This window comes from Oratosquilla oratoria, chromosome 4 (genome assembly GCF_046742065.1).
Source record: "Oratosquilla oratoria isolate Oo_2021 chromosome 4, ASM4674206v1, whole genome shotgun sequence".
Lineage (NCBI taxonomy): Eukaryota > Metazoa > Arthropoda > Malacostraca > Stomatopoda > Squillidae > Oratosquilla > Oratosquilla oratoria.
This window is the reverse complement of record NC_134780.1, coordinates 38,628,318-38,647,800: the sequence shown is the minus strand read 5'-3', so window position 1 is coordinate 38,647,800 and position 19,483 is coordinate 38,628,318. Positions and strand designations below refer to the sequence as shown.

At 36.1% G+C, this 19,483-nt stretch overlaps 1 protein-coding gene across 2 annotated transcripts in view; it reads left to right on the top strand.

Moving 5' to 3' along the window:
• Positions 1 to 9,859, top strand: part of LOC143024780 (afadin- and alpha-actinin-binding protein A-like) — a 41,023-nt gene extending 31,164 nt beyond the window's left edge. For both annotated transcript variants that reach the window (XM_076183947.1, XM_076183945.1), the window contains one exon: positions 7,043 to 9,859. In XM_076183947.1, the coding sequence (XP_076040062.1) occupies positions 7,043 to 7,046 (4 nt within the window). In that variant the 3' untranslated portion in view covers positions 7,047 to 9,859. The remainder of the gene's footprint in view (positions 1 to 7,042) is intronic.
• The last annotated feature ends 9,624 nt before the right edge of the window (positions 9,860 to 19,483 follow it).

Sequence of the window (19,483 nt, the reverse complement as noted above, 5' to 3'; positions counted from 1 at the left end):
ATCTGCTCTTCTTGTTTAACATGAGGAGACCAGACAACCAGTGGAAACATATATAAAGCTGATAGAAAACATAGGCCTAATTCAGAGACAAAGTGTCAGCTTCATGGGAGGAGAGCAATCACTATTTATCTGCTCTTCTTAAACATGGAGACCAGACAACCAGTGGAAGCATATATAAAGCTGATAGAAAACATAGGCCTAATTCAGAGACAAAGTGTCAGCTTCATGGGAGGAGAGCAATCACTATTTATCTGCTCTTCTTATTTAACATGAGGAGACCAGACAACCAGTGGAAGTACATGTAAAGCTGATAGAAAACATAGGCCTAATTCAGAGACAAAGTGTCAGCTTCATGGGACTACACCTTCAGATGGAGGTGAAAATGTTGACAGGGTTTGAAGATGTCCAAGGATACGATTCTCTCTGACGTCCACCTTGTAGGACCATTACTAGCAGGCACCACCGTTGGTCCCTTTTCTAACTATAATATTTAGAATAATGTTTTTCAAAAATATAAATTAGTAATAATAATGATGATGATATGTATATACTCGTGTCCCTTCCCTCCTTGTAGGGGGTGGCTGAGTCAAAGCATGCATTGGCTCTTCATAAGAAGAAAATACAAAGAAGGGGATAGTAGTAATGATAACCATAGTAATAGGATTAATTAGGCAACATTTATGTTCAAGAGTTGGCCATGATAGACATTGCCTGCAGCTTATTGAAGGCTGTTTGGGCAACTCGGTATTCTGTGGCTGATCAAAACTTTATTTATCAATTTATATTTCTCCATTACTGTTGGTTACTTAAGAGAAGTTAGAAGTTTCTCTTGATGACACCGTTGGTTTATTTCATGTGTATTATTCCTTACATCATATCCATCTCTGAATTGAAAAAATTACATCGTTTTCATGTTACTAAGAATCAAATTACTTAAAATATCAGATCTGATGTGAACAAGAATAAGTTTTATATACAGCCAATTATTCTCACTTGTGATTATAAGCAGCTGTATCTTGCAAAATAATATTTACATAATTGAATGTGCACCTATACAGAGATGTTTATGATTATACATAGATTCTTGAACTTTTCTTGATTAGATTTTTTTAGATTTACATTTGTTAGATTCTTGAACTGGGATTCTTGAACAGAAGATTTTTCTGAACATTCATGAATACATATCATAACATTAGAATCTTCACCTTCATCCTCTTACTCATTGACAAATTGTCCATCAGTGATGCTGCAAGTTGTAGTCCTTGGATGAAATGGAAATAGTTTTCATTCTTTCTTGCTCTCTCTCTCTCTCTCTCTCTCTCTCTCTCTCTCTCTCTCTCTCTCTCTCTCTCTCTCTCTCACCTCTCTCTCTCTCTCTCTCTCTCTCACCTCTCTCTCTCTCTCTCTCACCTCTCTCTCTCTCACCTCTCTCTCTCTCTCTCTCTCTCTCTCTCTCTCTCTCTCTCTCTCACCTCTCTCTCTCTCTCACCTCTCTCTCTCTCTCTCTCTCTCTCTCTCTCTCTCCCTCTCTCTCTCTCTCCCTCTCTCTCTCTTGCACTCTTGCTCTCTCATTTGTTTTCTCTTTTGCTCTCTTGCTCTCTCTCTCTCTCTCTCTCTATATATATATATGTCTCTTTCTCACTGGTTTTTACAGTTAAAACAGTTAGTTAAAAACCTTATTTGTTTAGCTATTTCATGTGGAACAGTGGGTCTTGTTCTTGCCTCAAATCTAGGAGGTTTAGGTTCAAGAAAGTGCTAGACAGTTGTTAAAGGCTTCCAGTGTTGCATTTCATTGCTAACACCTTATGAAGATGGTTAAGTTGCTTACAAAACAAAGCATTAAGAACTGTAACAGGATGTACCAAAACCACTCCCATAGAAGATCTGCACTCAGAATCAAAATCCTCTCTGTAGAACAGCACATGATATAGGTAGGCACAAAATTCTATTAAAGACCCCAAATCTCATCAACCCATCCCACTGCATCACACAAGAACAACAAGCTGTACTCAGAAAAAAGAAAGAAAAGAAGAAGAAAAAATTCCAGCAACATGTTACAAATTACAGCTACCCACAAATATGTTGGAAAACATCCATGAAAAATCACCTACACCTTATTTCCTACTCTTTATCCTCTTATTTCTAAGTATGTCTGACTTCTTTCTAAAGTGTGACTCCTTCAAACCATGCATATCTTCTAACACTACATTCCAGTACTCCACAGTTGAAAAATATAACTCCCCTCTTTAGCTACACAATTTTTAACTCACCCATATCTACCATCAGACTCCCATATCAACACAATATTGTCTTCAAGGATAGAGGTATTGGTGAATAGTCAGTCACAAAGTATAAATCCTCCTCCTCCTCTTCTCTCTTCTTCTTCTTTCTTTCCTTTTCTTCATCTCTACTTTTTCTTCTTCTTCCATTTTTCTTCTTCTCTTTCCCCCTTCCTGCTCCTCCCTTTCCTGCTGTTCCCCCGGCTACCCCTCTTCTTTGTACACAACTCTCATTAATTTTACCATTCCATCAGTCCATGTATCTCATTTCTCGTATTTATGAATGTTTTATTCAACATGTGTCAGTCCCAGAGCTGTTAATGTTTACAGTGCATGTCATGATTTTTGTTCATATTCATCTTTCATTTAAAGGCTAGTACAGTGGTAGTGCACTGGCCTTGTAATCACAGGATTGGCAGATTGAACCTCGCCAAGGCCCATGTGCTTAAGCTGTTTACTGTGGAGGTTACTGCCGTGGCTGGGCACCATTGAGGGAGGGAGGGAGGGGGGGGTGCATCGGTTGACTTTCCGGAAATGTGCAATCCACAAACTTTTATATGGACATTTCACCCCTGGGTATCTTTTTTGCTCAAAATATTTTCTTCCATTTCAGTAATAATTCTCCAATCATCATTGCCAATAAATGTCATTACATTCATTTCCAGGTACTTTAAGAATGAGTCATGCAGTGCTCAGTTCTTTCATCATTCAGTTCAGTCTAGTATCAAGAACTTATTCTTAATACAGATGAATATACTATACCTAGAACTTATTAATATTCTCCTTAACTATGACTGTTATAAGGAGTTCAGAAAGCATTAATTAATCTTCAGTTTTTCTGCCTTAAAAAGTGCAGTACTATAGTCATATAATTGAAAATATATTTGTATTTAATCACATTATCACAGTGGTACTGTGGCTACAGCATTGCTGTTTGGCATAAACTGAAACAAAATAAATCGTGTTTGACCCCATCTGTACACTTGTTCCCCTCATCAGAATACAAGTATTTTTCTCTATTGGATGTATCTAAAATTTGAAGTACTCCCGTGTTAACAACAAAATGTTCTCATGTTAATACCCATCAACACCCTTATCTCCTGCCGGAGAATCCTGAGGTGTTGGAGGTGTTGACATTTGATCTCTGGACCATGCCTGGGACATCCATCAGTTTTCACTGTATTTCCTCCCCCATATTACAAGGAGAGTTGATATCTTGTTACTATTTCTCCCCTTCCTACTTTTATAAGTTTGACTTGAGCTTACTGACTGGAAACCTGCAGCTCCACAGTTGCTGGCAATAGTTGTTGGACCCTCTTATAGCTCTTTCAGAGAAGAAATTTTGTACTCTTATTAGTTTTTTATTTGTGTTTGACAGTTTCTGTCACCAGCTTTCATATATGATACATATATACATATATATATATATATATACAGTATATATACACACACATATGGCATGTTCAATAAGTAATGAGTAAATTTCAGGAGATGCATTAAGTTTGAGTGCAGCAGTGTTCATTATGGAACCAGTTTGATCCAGTTTGCTGGTCTGTCAACACTTCACAAGATGAAGGGAAACATGGAGCAGCATTATGCCATCAAGTTTTATGTTAAACTTAAGAAAAGCAAACAAGAAGATTATGGAATGTTAGAGGAGGCCTATGGGGATGAACTGATGAGTAAAACAAATTTATAGGTGGTTTAAAAGATTTTCTGAAGGAAATGAACAGGTTGAGGAAAAAGTACAATGGCGAGCCACAAAACTAATTCCAAACATCAAAAATAAATAATACAAAAATCAACTAAAACCTAAGAATCTATGGTCATTCCTTTCTTTGTCTCCAAGGGGCTCATTCATATTGAATGGGTTCCTGAGGGTCAAATCATCAATAAGGAATATTACTTTAAAGTTCTGCAAATGTTCAGGGAGAAGATGAGGAAGGAGAGGCTGCAGCATTGGTGCAGTGGTGAGTGGTAGTTCCACAAGGACAATGCCCCATGCCACAGGTCAATGCTAGTGACCACATGGATGGCCAACAGGGGAATATAAGTGTTACAACACCCACCCTACAGCCCTGACCTGGCCCCTTGTGACCTCTTTCTGTTCTCATGCATGGAAGACTCAGGGGAGTCTGATTTCAGTCAACACAGGAGCTGAAAGAGGCATTGGAAAATTAACTGAAGGGGCTACTGAAGAAGGACTTTGAGGAGAACTTTCAGGATGAGAGATGTCTGCACAAGTGTGTAGATGCGAGAGGCCATTATTTTGAAGGAGACAGTTTTGTAAACTTATGAAAATGATAAACGTCTCTCCTGAAATTTTCTCATCCCTCATTGAACATACCTTGTGTGTGTAAATATATAATATGTGTGTCACTACATTTTGTCAGTGTTTGATTGTATCCAGCTATCATATATTTACCTAGTAGTATTATACGGGAAGGGGAGCTATGCTCATGGTGACCCGTTTTTGTATCTCGCAAGATCAAGTTTGTTCTTAAATTCTTGTATTGTGTTTGCACACACTATTTTTTCATCCAATTTATTCCATATATCTATCACTCTGTGTGGGAAGCTATTCTTTTTCAGGTCTCTTCTGTAGTTATACTTTTTGAGTTTCATTGCATGTCCTCTTGTCCTCTGTCCCACTTTAATAGGTCCTCTCTATCAAGGCATTCTTTACCTTTCATAATTCTGTAGATGGTTAGTAGGTCCCCTCGTTCTCTTCTTTGTTCCAGGGTTGGCAATTCCAGTTCGGCCAGTCTTTGTTCATATGTCAGGTTTGAAAGTGTTGGGGCCATCTTTGTCGTTGCTCTTTGTATTCTTTCTAATTTTCTTATATTCTTTTTTGTACTGGGTGACCATATCAGTGCTGCATATTCCAGTTTTGGCCTTATCAGTGTTTGTAATATTTTCTTAATCATTTCCTTATCCAGGTATTTAAAGGCCACCTTTATTGATCTCAGCAAATTGTATGTTTCTCCGACTATTTTATTTATATGTTTATCTGGCGACATGTCTTTGGTGATGATTACTCCTAGGTCCCTTTCAGAATTTACTTTCTTTACTTCTTTTCCATCAATTTTATACTGTCCTGATATTCTCTTCTTGCTTTTTCCAAATTCAATTATACTGCACTTCTTGATGTTGAATTCTACCTCCCATCTCTTGTTCCACTCTGAGACTTTGTTCAGATCACTCTGTAATGAGTCACAGTCTATTTCGGAGTTTATTCTCTTTAATAATTTTGCGTCATCAGCAAAGCAGTTCATGTAACTTTCAATGCCTTCATCCATGTCACTTACATATATAGCAAACATTATCGGAGCTCGTACTGACCCCTGTGGGATGCCACTACTTATTTCTTCCCATTTTGAATATTTGTCCGTGAGCACCACTCTCATTTTTCTTCCCTGTAGGAAGTCCTCCATCCAATTCAATAGTTTTCCATGTATTCCTCCTATTGTTTCTAGTGTATATAGTAATTTTCTGTGTGGTACCTTATCAAATGCCTTTTGTAAGTCCAGGAAGGCACAATCTACCCAGCCATCTCTTTCTTACAGTATATTTATCAATCTTGAATAGAAACAAATTAAATTAGTTGTTCATGATCTTCCTTGTCTAAATCCAGATTGCCTTGGGTTCAGTATTGTATATTATTCTCCTCCAGATATTTTGTCACAGAGTAATAGACATTTGGAACAAGTTAGATGAGAAAGTGGTGTGTGCAAAAACAATACATGAGATATGAAGATGGGACACCACGAGCATAGCTCCCCTTCCCGTAAAATACAACTGGGTAAATACATAGGTATATAGATATAAAAAACTGGTGATGCAAATGCTCTCACACTAATGCAACATAGAAGTCAAATTCTTTTTAAAAGACACATGGGAGGGCCTAAGGACTGTTGCTAGCCACTGTGGGGCTGTGAGATTTCAGTAATTGGAACTTGAAACAATAGTGACTGACTTAAAGACTTCCAAATTTCAGAAATTCCAAATAGAGAAATACATCTGTAGAGTAAGATATCTTTTGGTGATGGCCATAACAAAATCTGTAAAGGGCATCACCATAGTAAAGGATTAAATTTGATGCACATCAAAGATGCTGTTTCAGATATAATCATAAACTTCAATTTTATTTTCTCAGGATTTACAGAGTTTGAGATCAGAAAGATACATGACAGCAAAACTTCGGTTGATAAGATTACAGTGTAATGAATGCAGCATGCCATAATTTTGTTAACAGCACCCATGCATGTAGAAATTCAGTTTTCTCTCATATTTCCAACCCTCATTTTAAACACACATTTATTATTAAGTAATGATAAATGCAATTCAGCTTTATGGTTGGGAAAGGGCTCGAATATTTTTTTTTTATTCTTCTTTTATTGATTTATCTATTTTATTGATTGATTGATTTATTTATTTATTTTTTTTTTTTTTGCTACCTCCCTTATAATGGGGAGAAAAGCCTTTGATATATGTATATATATATTTTTTTTTTCTAGGGGGAGCCACAGATGTTACAGGTGTTGCTTACCATATCTCTTTGTGAAGACTTGATAACTTGCATTGACCTATACACCAGAAAATAGGCCTGAATAGGTTGATATATAAGGGCTAGCTTAAAATGGTAGTATATAGGATATGTCACATTTTATAAACAACTTGTATTCTTTTCATGGGTGTTGTACATACTTGACCATCATCTCAACCATGTTTATGTTAATGAATAATTACTTTTATTCTAACAGGTGATGTGCCCCACAAAATATACTTGTTGCAGAGGCTAACATTGTCATCTATTGTGGTTCAACAGTTTGAGTGATATTTAATTGATGTTGTTGCTATGCGGATGCAGTGGTTGTGAGCCAGATTTGTCTATCCTATCTTTTCAAGCTGTTGTATATAAGAAAACTGGTTATTGAAAATATGACTCGTGACATCGTCAACCTTGTCATTTTTATAGGGGAACCTGCAAAGATGGTTACTGTAATACTCATATTGCCATAAGAGCTTTAAATAGTTAAGAGTAGTTGTAAGCTTAGGTTACTTTTGGAATCTTTAAGGTTTAGAAATATTTGAGAAGCTCCTCTGATAATGAGCTACATGTTTGTGACAACTCATCCACTTATTAAGTTTCATGTCCATGACTGTTTAGAATACTAACTAAACTGGACATCATTTTAGTATTTCAGTCTTCACTGGACTTTGCAGTGAAGAGAACCTATGTGTATGTATGTATTTACTTGGACAAGTCCTAATGAGAGATAAATGTTAATGATGTTTTGAGAGTCTGTGATGTATGATTGTATTAAATGTTAGAATACAGTAAAGTCTGGCTTAAAGAGAAAATGTGTAATTACAGTATGATGCAACATGTGCTGTTGATGATTTATCTCAGCATTGCTTGGTTTTCATATACCTGCTGCTTGATAATGTAACAAGACTTGTGTCTGTAAATACTGGTAACTAGTGAATAAAATGGTTTTTAGATGGCATATATAAATTGAAAAGTTCTCTATTGTTTTTAGAATTCATTCAGTTTAGTACCCATTGGGTATAGGATGTGAATATGTTGCCTACCACTTGTGAGAGGTTTTCATTAGGTACGTTCTACTAAAATTCCTTGAGGCCTGTACTTTACATATTTATATATTTTTTCCAGAGTAGGTCATTGTACTAGACATTCATTTTGCCCAGTAATTATGCCTGTACCCTGCCTTATTTAAAAAAAACAGCTTAGTATAATTGATTGGCTTGCCAGTTTAGGCTCACAAAAGCATAATGAGCAAATTAAGTACTGTAGGAGTTGACCCTTCAGTCTGTGCCTTTTAGATAACTTAGGTCAAGTTCTTTGATAAATGATGTTTATTCATCCCTTTTGTTGAATAATTGATATTTTAAATGCTGCCAAAAACCTCAGGCTTTCATGTAGTATGAATAAAATGAACTCCTTTGGTTTCTTGTGTAATTAAACCAGAATTGTGTTCATATGAAAAATTCAGTTTCATTAAAAAGGAATATTAATTTGATGGGACCAATGACAAGTACACGCAAATGGTGGTCTTGCAAGATGAAACCAGAGAATAATCTCCCTGCTGCCCTCGTCAAAACCCTTACTTTTGTATAACAGTGCAGCACCAAAGAGTAGACATTTGGTCTTTGGACTAGGCCTCATCTCATATTGACTCCAATTGTTGAATTGAATTTCACTAACTGGAAACCCATAGCTCCACAGTGGCTGGCAACAGTCCTCAAGCCTTCCCATAGATCTCTGGGAAAGAAATTTAGACTTATGTTTATTGCCTTTCTGTAGGATTGTTTCCTTGTCACCAGCTGAAAATGGTTGAAGAAGAGGGGCAAGGAAGTGATTCTCTGTCATCCATCTTGCAGGACCACCACTTTTGGTTCCTAGACTGTTCTGCCTCCACTATTCATGCCAGGAGAGGTGGCAACCAATGATTGCTCCCCTACTACTAAAAGCCAGTGATGTGTGATGTGATTCCAATTTTTTAGGAAGAAACTCTTACATTTTAGACCAGTACCTTTGACCGGCAATCAATTGATCTGTTGTTCCTGATGTCTCTTGCAAGAGACTCATGGCTCCCAGGTAACCAGCAATGGCTACCAGGTTAGTCTTAAGTCATTCCAGGAAGAAATTTTGTGTTGTCTAGGTATTATTTCAAGGTTGGTGAGAAAAAAACAATACAGGTATATCCAAGATTTATGCAAGATTAAAACAGGTACAAAATATTGCATGGAGCTTTGGGGGAATTTTACAAAATTACTTGCTTCAGGTAATATTGCCCCCCTAAAAATATGCAGCAGTGATCTTTTCATGTGTGAAGCCCAATTACAAAGTTATTTAACAATCTATGAAAAGTGACAAAAAGTCAAATAAATCCAAAACTTTGCAGATTAAATTGTCACTGATGTGGATAACCAAATAGACAATAATAACTTGTCTTGATTACGGGTAAAAAATGTAATCCCACATTTGCCAATCATGTGAAAACCACTGTATGAGTAAAAAAGACTGGAAACAGGGAATCTCTATATTTTGATTACAAACTGCAATCCTCTTCAGTAGATACAAAAATGGAATGGTGACATTTTCCATTTTTGTATCTACTGAAGAGGAGTAGTTTGCAAATGAAATATATAGATTCCCTGTCTCCAGTCTTTTTTGCTCCAACAGTGGTTTTCACATGAACTTGTCTTGAGTTTACCTCGGTGGAATCTTGCACATCTCTAATTAGCAACAATCCTTAGATTCTCCCAGAGATCTTTCTGGAGAGATGTTGGAATTTCATGTGTTGCATCAGTGTAGATTTTCTGTAATCAGCTAGTAGGAGGGGACCACTTGCTGTGTAAAAAGGAACAATTGTCAGGGCTGATAAGAGTTCCTGTGCTTGATCCAAAGACTGAGTACCAACCCCTGGAGGCTTCATCTCCATGTGGAGGTGAGAATGTACATGGATTCTGAAGATGTGTTATGAGGATGATTCTCTGTGTCCATCTCACAGGACCACCACTCAGTGGCATGGTATGGTTTGTCAGTACCTGAGGTAAAACAAGTAGTGTAAACCCTAACATATCATCATTCCTTTCAACCCTCCTCCTAAATAAATGTATTTTACTACAAAAGACTTGAGAGTATACTAAAATGATAAGATATTGCCTAGTTTGTGCAAATCTTTCAATAACTACTGAAATTTTTCAGTTGACAGTGCTGCTGCTATTTAGCCATTCTTGGTCACTATACTGTAGATATGTTACATTTCTTTTTCTTTGTATTCATTATTACATTTTCTTTTTTCTCTTTAAATTTTGAGCCTTCGAAAATTTTGTGCTAGGGGCAATTGCCCTGGTGGCCTTGCTCCCACAATGCCACTGCTGCCAATTGCTGGTACCCATCATTACTCCCAGTGGACAAAGATGAATAATTAGAGAATAGTGTGTAACACAGCTGTTTTTGTTGTCTATCAAGGGCTTCTTTCCCTTTACGAGGGCAGTAACCAGTCAAGGCATGCATCCACTCATTCCACTCCCATCCAACACAGTTGTTTCCCTCTCATCTTAGCTCCTCATGGATGAAGGGTCATCCCTGTCTTCTGCCCACTGCCCTGATGAAGTAATGCAGCAAGACACAGTACATCCACGGCAGGGCCACTTCACTTACACAGCGACCCTCTCTCCTTGTCCCCTTGTTCAGGAAAATAAAGGAGATTAAAGGATTACAAAGGCAGAGCATGCCGACAGGAGACCTTTTGTTCCATATCTAGGTCGGATGTGAAAAAATTCATAATAATAAATGAATAAATAAAAACTATAATAATGAAAATGACAAATAAAATACATAAATAAATGCATAGGTATAGTTAAATAATAAACAAACAGGTAAATAGTAAATAATAATAAATTGACATAACTAATGATAAATGAGAATCAAACAAAAACAGATAATATAAAATAAATGATAATCATTGGAGAAATCACTTTGAGCTGTATCAAAATATCATCCCTACTCAACCATTCTCCGCTCCTGCCTTTTCCCTCTTTCACCCCATCCATCCATCTCATCTTTGGTCATCCCTTCAAATTCACTCCATCCACCTCTGCCTTCCACACCTCTTTTGCTTATCTTCCTTCACTTATTCTTTCCGTGTGTCCTAACCATCTCAATAATTGTTCATCAGCCTTATCTGCCAGCTCCCTTTCCACCCCTACTCTCCTTCTCACCTCATTTCTCAATTGATCCAACTTTGTAACCCCTACCATACTTCTCAGACACTTGATCTCAAACACATTTAAACTTCTTTCTGCCTCTCTTGAAAACCAAGTCTCTGCCCCATACAGTTTTGTAGGCACAATCACTAAATATTCTATCCATCTATACACTAAGGCCTTCTCCCCCCTTATAAGGGAGGTAGCCAAGTCAAAAGGCTTGCATCCACTCTCACCCATCACTGTTGTTTATCTCTCATCTTAGGTCCTTATGGATTAAGGGTCATCTTCATTGTGTCCTGCCTATTCCTGGGTCAGAAGCAGTGGGGCAAGACAGTACATCCATCCACAGGAAGGCCACGTCACTTAATTGGTAACCCTTCATGCAGAAAATAGAGAAAACAGGGAGAAATCCAATCACCCTTTCATTTAATCTTGCATCCATTCCCAGATGCCTGTTTCTCATAATACTTTTCAAGCCCCCATGACATTCATTTGCTTCTCTCAATCTAAAGTTTACCTCCAACCCCACTCCTCCATTATCTGCCACATACACTATTACAAAAATAATAATAAATAAAATTAATTAATAAACACAAACACAGAGCTCTCAATTTAGTGGACCTACTCAATAAATTTTGGAGGCAGTGAACAAAATCAAGTAACTCAATAAATTTTCGAGTTCCCCCATTAATATAATCATGGCATATCAAGAACCCATTTTTAGTCCTTGGTAAGTCTGATATAAAATTCTAGTAAATATGTTAAATTTATTATATATATAGGTTTCCTAGCATCCAATTTATCATTAGCTTCAAATTGACATGCGTGTGTGTGTGTGTGCGTGTATTATTAAAACAAAAATTGCTATACAAATACGTGTTTACCAACTGCTGCACAGTTCTAGGGATTCATTTATATGTCTATACATACTGTACTATACAATCCTACATAAATCTTTGCTGTAATATTTCACATTTTCATACCAAAATTAAATAGATAAATAAATAATACATATCTATTCAGTATTAGCCATTGATAAGCAAAAATAAATAATACCAAGTAAAGCTGTCTTGATTGGGCTTCCCTTACAAACTAAAACTTGGCTTAGGGCTGCTTGATAGACTGGCAATAAGTACAGACTTCCTGCAGTCAATCTTTGGCTTACTACAAATTGGATAACTGAAAAACAAGGAGACACTAACAGGGAAGCAAGGCAAGATGGAGCTGCATTTGTGACACATGGAAGCTAAAATCACTGGATTATTCACATTCCAGCTTTACCGTCACCAAAAGACACTGATTAGCCATCATCACATATTGCTTCTGGTTACATAACAAATCACACAACTGATTATAAAAGAATGTAGTCACTGTCTCCAGCAAATGGTTTCATAAAACAACAATGGTTGGACATCTGGTATGACCAAGTGTATTACAATTTTTGGACTTCATGTAAGTGAGTGCGGTCCCTTTAAGTTAAATCCAACTGCTATATACACAAATGCCCTTGAAAGTATTTCCATAATAATTTTACTAAACCATATTACATTTCTTGAAAATGCAGGTTTCTGGCATTAAGATTACTTAAACCCATTAGGATTTAAGCATTCATTCAATTGCAGAATTTTATTCTACACTTTATATGGGGCCAAAAATATACCTACACAAACTTCTATTAACAATAGGGTAAGCAAAGATGAAAGTATGGAAATGAAGAACAGCACTTCCATTTAACCAGCTGGGCTTCAGGTGCATAATTTATTAACAATTTTAGATGGCTGGCTCAGCCACAGTCAGTGTATACATGGTGTGGTTTAGTTATCATATCTTAGGGCTCTTATCTCTTGGGCACTCAACATATGGGATGTCAATTACCTAAATATTACCAAATTATACTGAGCTGCACTTAAGTAGCAACCAAGCAACCACATATGCTAACTACTGCAACTCTGTGTTGCCATTCTTGCTGGCAGCAGGAAATGTCATACATAAGAGTCACAGTAGGATGAGCAGCAGTCAAAAAGGTGCCATCAATCTAATCTACTTTGAATTGATATACAGTATACTCAAACATCTACTTATACAAGCAAGCTCTTTGAAATAACTTATCATTAAATAGATCTCCCTTTTTCTTAAGCATACTCTATTGGTATGATAAAGCAAAACAGAACACATACCACATCAGACAAGATATGAGAGTTTAAGTAAGTTGAAAGAAAATTAAAGTTTACCTAGGTGTAGTTAAACTGTGATTGATACGATAGTTTGATGGTATGCATTAGAGAATAATAATGAAAGAAATTAATGTGTACACTATTTTTCCACTACTGTATTGTACATCCCTCCCTCCCCATACCCTTTTCAAAACAGTAACCCATGACATGCATCGCTGTTCTTTTGCTATTGAGATTTATCATAATTTAAGATATTCATTCATTCAAAACTTTCTTGCCGAAAAATCCTAAGTCCGGATTTCAAGTAATAAACACAGACACAGGCTAAAACTCAACAAGACCATTATTCTGAAAATAGGACACCACATAATTTTGGTGTACAGAAACACTTAATAAAAATAAAATTATACAAAGAGGACATTAGAAAGCATTCGTATCTAAACCACTTTAGTTACTCAACAGAGAAACTCAGGTTTTAATATGCTCCAAGATCCAAATTCATAATGGATTGAATTGCCTCACTACTTGATATACCAATCATACACTGACATCATGACTTAGTACACATGCGCATACACATGAACACACAAATATACAATGTACACACGTTATAACACTAGAGTCATATGCTTTGTATTCTTTTTATGTGCTTCTGAACTACTTTCATGTACAGGGTTCTTATATATTTTGTCTGATTGTTCTAAAGCTATTACCTGATTTACCATTATCTCAGACACTGGTTTACAGTATGCAAGACACAACTTAAAAAAATGTTCACATCACAATACACTTGTTAGTTTGTCAGACATGACAAGAAATTTATAAGACTGGCTAGGAAGATGACTTCATTTTTATATCCACTCAATCCTTCCACTTAATACCTTGCAAAGGAATATTATCTTTCATCAGTTAATCAGTGCACCACACATTTAAGATAATATAATTTGCCTTTATAGTGATAAACAGGAAAGAATGCCATGAAATAACCTTTTGTTAACTTGACCTTCTTAACAACCATATGATCTAGCCATACAAAAACCACACAAACTAATAGGCTATGAATAAAGTGTATAATTAATCAAAGATTAATAACGATAATAATAATTATAATAATAATAATAATATCAATGACAATAATAATAGCGATAATGTCAATAATAATAATAACTGCTGCCTTAAATTTCATTGGCTGGAAACCCACAGCCCCACCATAGTCAGCAACAGTTCTCAGGCCTTCCCATATATCTCTCTGAAAGAAAAAAAGAAAAAAAAAAAAGAAAGAAAAAAAAACACTAGACTAAGTTGACGCTGTATTAATGTGGGTCTGTTTATATATTGCTAACTCTTAGGAAGGTAAGGAAGAGGAAAAGTAGGAGAAGGAGGAAGTAGATGAGAATGGTTACTTGTCAGCTCTCCTTATGTGAAAAAATTGAGGAAAGACATAGAGGACACAGAGTTCTTGGACCTTGTCCAGAAACTGAATGCTACACCTCCTTATGGTGGTGAGAATGTTGATTAGTTTTAAAGCCATCCAACTCCCAGAACCACCACATGCAAGTACCCATCATTGGTCCTGATGATGATAATTGTTGCTTTAAGTTTCACTGACTGGAAATATGCAAACTCCACAATGGCTGGCAACAGTCTTCAGGTCTTCTCATAGATCTCTCTAGGAAGAAATAGTGGACTGTTTGTGTTATAGTGGGACTGATGTCACTAGCTTATAGTACCAGTAGGATGAGAAAGAGCCTCCCATTGTCAGCTCTCCTTATGTCAACAGGTGGAGGAAATACAGTCAAGGCTGATAAACATCTTGGGTCTACTTTACGGACCTCCAGATGGAGGTAAAGGTCTTGGATTTTGAGTATGGGTGGCAGTGAGATGATTCTTTCATATCATAAACCATGTATTACAGGTAATGAGTACATGAAAAAGTACTCATAACAAGTCCCAAAAAGGGTACATTAAAAAAAAAAAAAAAAAAAAAAAAAAAAATACTGATCAAATGAGCATATCAAAATGTTCTTTGAATCATATTCTACAACTGGTCTTTCAGTGAACCTTGTTCTTTTACACCATATAGAGTAAGAAATAAATAATGTTATTAAGTTCCACTATTTATAAAACTAAATGGATATATATATATATATATATATATATATATACATACATATATATATATATATGTATGCATAAATAAATGTGGCCACATTTCATAACCTACTTGTGATATGGTATGCCATACTTTTTAACAATACATTTGTGTCTTTACATTCTCACTTTCCAATGAAATTATACAGAACAAACAACTTTTGCTATTAAAATACTAGTTGGTGATTTAAAAGAATCCTTTCATATTAAATGATAATCTTAATGTTTTCCAATTTTCTTTGTTTCCGCTCTATTCAGTGCTCCTTATAATTCTCAAAAGTTCTTTTGATACATTCCACTTAATCAGGAAAGCAAAATAATAATTTTCACTTAGATTTGTCACTTCATCATTTAGGTTTATGATGCAGGTTCATTGCACATTTATTTTTCTCTTTAATGATAATTTCTTGGTAAATTCCTTTCCCTTTAATCCTCACCAAGTTGTGTTTTGCAGCTGTCTCCTACAAACTGATTGTACTTCACTTTTGCAGCTTTTCATATTATGTTATAAAAATCTATGTATTAGTGTAGTTTTTCTATTGCCTACTCAATGAAGTGGTAACATCATGAAGGCCTTCCTTAACCTGTTGACTTTTGAGTGCTGTAAACATTTGACTTGGAAATCATGTCCTTTCCTCATTGCTGATGAAGAATTTTATAAAATCTATGTCAATATTCTTTTATCATCAAAATTGTGCTGTAATTTAGTTTGGTTTAATTATGTTGTAATGGGTAAAAAATTCACTGTTATAATAATCTTCTTGGCATTAATCATTCTGGAAGTCTGAAGATTTACATAACTTCAAGTTTATTGAATCCTTACAGTATGAATCATCAGCATCTGAGGATTCTATAGCTCCAGATAGTGTCCTAAAAAATAATTCAGTGGATCTCTCTCCAAAATCTTGCTCTTCTCAAGCATAGAATTCTAATGATAATTACAAACATTGGGCCATTCAATATACTGTAATTAAGATTTCTTAATTGCAAGTTCAGAGTCAGCATTTTTTGGTCTAAATTTCCATCTATTCAGTTATTGCTTTTGAGGGACTTTTCCCTGAAAACTTTTTTTTTAGGAAATGACCCTACAGGCCTGTCAACAGGTCTCTGATGTACTGCCCTGGATTTTTATGAAATAATTAATTAGGATGCCTGTCCAGAACTTATTATGAGGAAGTTTCACACTATTGTTTATGGAAACTAAGACTTTCAATCCTGATATTGTCATCAATTCATCACAGGTTGCTCTGACAGCTTGGAAGACAAAAGCTAACAAATACCTTCTCTGGATCTTTCCTACAGTTTAAAAAAAAGTACTGCTTTATATTCAGCTACACATGAGGTATAAGGTCACACAGGAATTATCCACCTACCTATGGACAAAACTGATTAGGGTAGTTTGTTTCCTATTACATATGAAGAAAATAAAAAATATCACTGTTAGTAAGTCCTGACAGAGTTGCATTCGTGAATCCACCTGTTATTCCAGCTTTTAACCAGAATTTTCAAAACTAGGATGTATCTATCTCTGCTATTTCTGCAATATGTCCTCATACTATTGGTAGTTAACATTTTTGCAATCCATTGGTACACTTTAAAAATGCACTCAATACCAAGCAGGGCAGTATCTTCTTTGAAGGGCTTCATTATGTCAGTTGCATCGAGAACATCTAAGAACTCTGATCCTTAAGTTACAGACATATCAAAGTGATCACTTTCGCTATCTCCATATATGACAAAAGAATACATCCTCACATACTGACAAATATTTTTCATGTACAGTAATCATGTATACACAGTGTATATATTTTCCATGTAACAATAAATACATAAACTGCATGTATACTTAAGCATAAAAATATGTGTATATACATAAAAATATAGGAAAAGTGTCTGTTCCTCCACATTCCATTCTTTTTTAAAAAACAACAAAGAATAAATTCTTAGAGCTACACTGATGCTATGATGATGATTCAATATTGTGTAATGTGTATGCTAGTTATGCAACTAGCACTAATGGACTTGCCACACTGCAGTGTCTTTGTTGTATAGCTTCTTATAGTCACCCTGTTTTCAGATGAAGCAACAAGCCGACAAACATTTGTACACTTTTTCCCAGGTAAAAGTTATGAAAGGCAGAGATGGAGGGAGTGAAGGAGATGACTGAGGTTGAGGTGGATGGATGGGGTGAAAAGATTGTCGAACAAGAGGGGAATGTCTGTTGAACACAGAAGGGAGATGGCAAGAGATGGGGATGAATGAAGGATGGGTGTGTATAGTTGATACTGTGATGCAAGGGAGGTGAGGGATAGGGGGTAGGGAGTGGTTATGTATGAATGATGTTTTGATGCAGCCCAAAGGGATTTCTCTTCATCTTCTCTTTTTTCTGTATGGAGGGATAGAGAGGGGAGGTTGCCAATTAAATGAAGTGGCCTTGCTGTGGATGTGCTGTGTCTTGCTGCAGTACTTCTGACCCAGGACAGTGGGCAGGATAAAGGGATGACCCATCATCCTTAAGGAGCTAAGATGAGAGGGAGGAAAAGGTGATGGATGGAAGTGGATGGTGGGAGTGAAATGGGTGGGAGTAAGTACTTGCCTTATGACTTAGCTACCTCCCTTATAAAGAAAGAAAGAAAAAAAAACTTGGTATAGATAAAAAAGTTGTTTCCTATGAAAACAGGGTAGCTGTATGAAACTAGTAGGGTTGAAATAGAATTATAACTATAAATGAATTGTATTTAATAAATAATAATAATAATAATAACAGGAATAATGATGATAATAACAACAATATCAATAATAATAGAAAATCATATAAAACAAATTATAATAAATTATTGTTGCCTCAAGTTTCAAAGACTGGAAATCCACGGCCCTACTATATTTGGCAATAGTCTTTGGGTCCTCCTATAGATCTCTCTAGAAAGAAATGTTGGATTATTGTATTTACCTAACAGTAATGTAAAGGAAAGGACCTATGCTCATGGGGTACTGTCTCTTTCTTCACTGATTGAACAGCCTTAAATTTATTTATAGTTTTAGATTGGACTATTCCCTTTTTTAGGCAACTGAATAAAACAAAAACTACACAACCAGCATTCTACTTGAACAGCTGTAATAACTAAAAACACCTATACCACATGAAACATCCACATAATTAGGTAAATACATCACACCCAGATAACTAAATACATCAAACAAGACCTTCAAGACAGACCACCAAACTCAGTACTCCAACAACAACCCCAAGACAAAGGCCCCATGAAAGAGAGAGGGAGAGAGAGAGAGAGAGAGAGAAAAAACACTCCCACATCTGATAAAAAAAAAAAACTACACTAGCATGTGTGCACTCAGGACATCATCCACCATTAAAACAGTACCAACACAAAATAAGCCTGGCCAAAGATTCAAACTGCCCCATATACAACCACCACACACAGGACAAAGAACACTTCATACTACAATACCCCACACTAACAACCCTCAGACAACAACACAATATATCTTCCCTGAGTGACTTGTGGACCAGCCTAGAGGCTGCTGCTGGTTACCCAAAGGCTGCAGGTTTTCTGCAGGAGAGACCATGGGCAATGGATTGATTGAGAAGGCAAATGAAAAACTTTGTTTCTTGATATCCTTTAGATAAGTATTTTTTTTTTCTTATTCATTTCCTAAGACCTTGTGGTACTTTCTCATCCTAAACCAAGATAATCTTCTCTGTCAGTTTTATCCACTCCTTGCACTGATCTCAACACCACCTTTAATGATGACAGACCCAATACTTCAAATATTTACTAATATGTCTTCTCTGTTAGGGTGGGGATCAATTTAGTTGCTATTTGTTGTATACTCCTGATCTTATATCCTTTGTTTTACACAGGGACCATCCCACTGTTGAATATTCTCATCTGAAAGGCATCACACTCTCAGAGATTCTTTCATCATCTTTCCACTGCAAAAATCATTAATGGTCTCTATACTTTTGCCCATTTCCAATATTTTGAACTTTTTTGGCATGGAAGTCTATTTACCACAGCACCAGTCATAGGTCTAGGTCTTTTTATATCGGTCTGCAGTATTCCTCCTCTTTATTTATTTTCATGATCTTGCATACTTTGCAAACATGTTAGTGCAGCT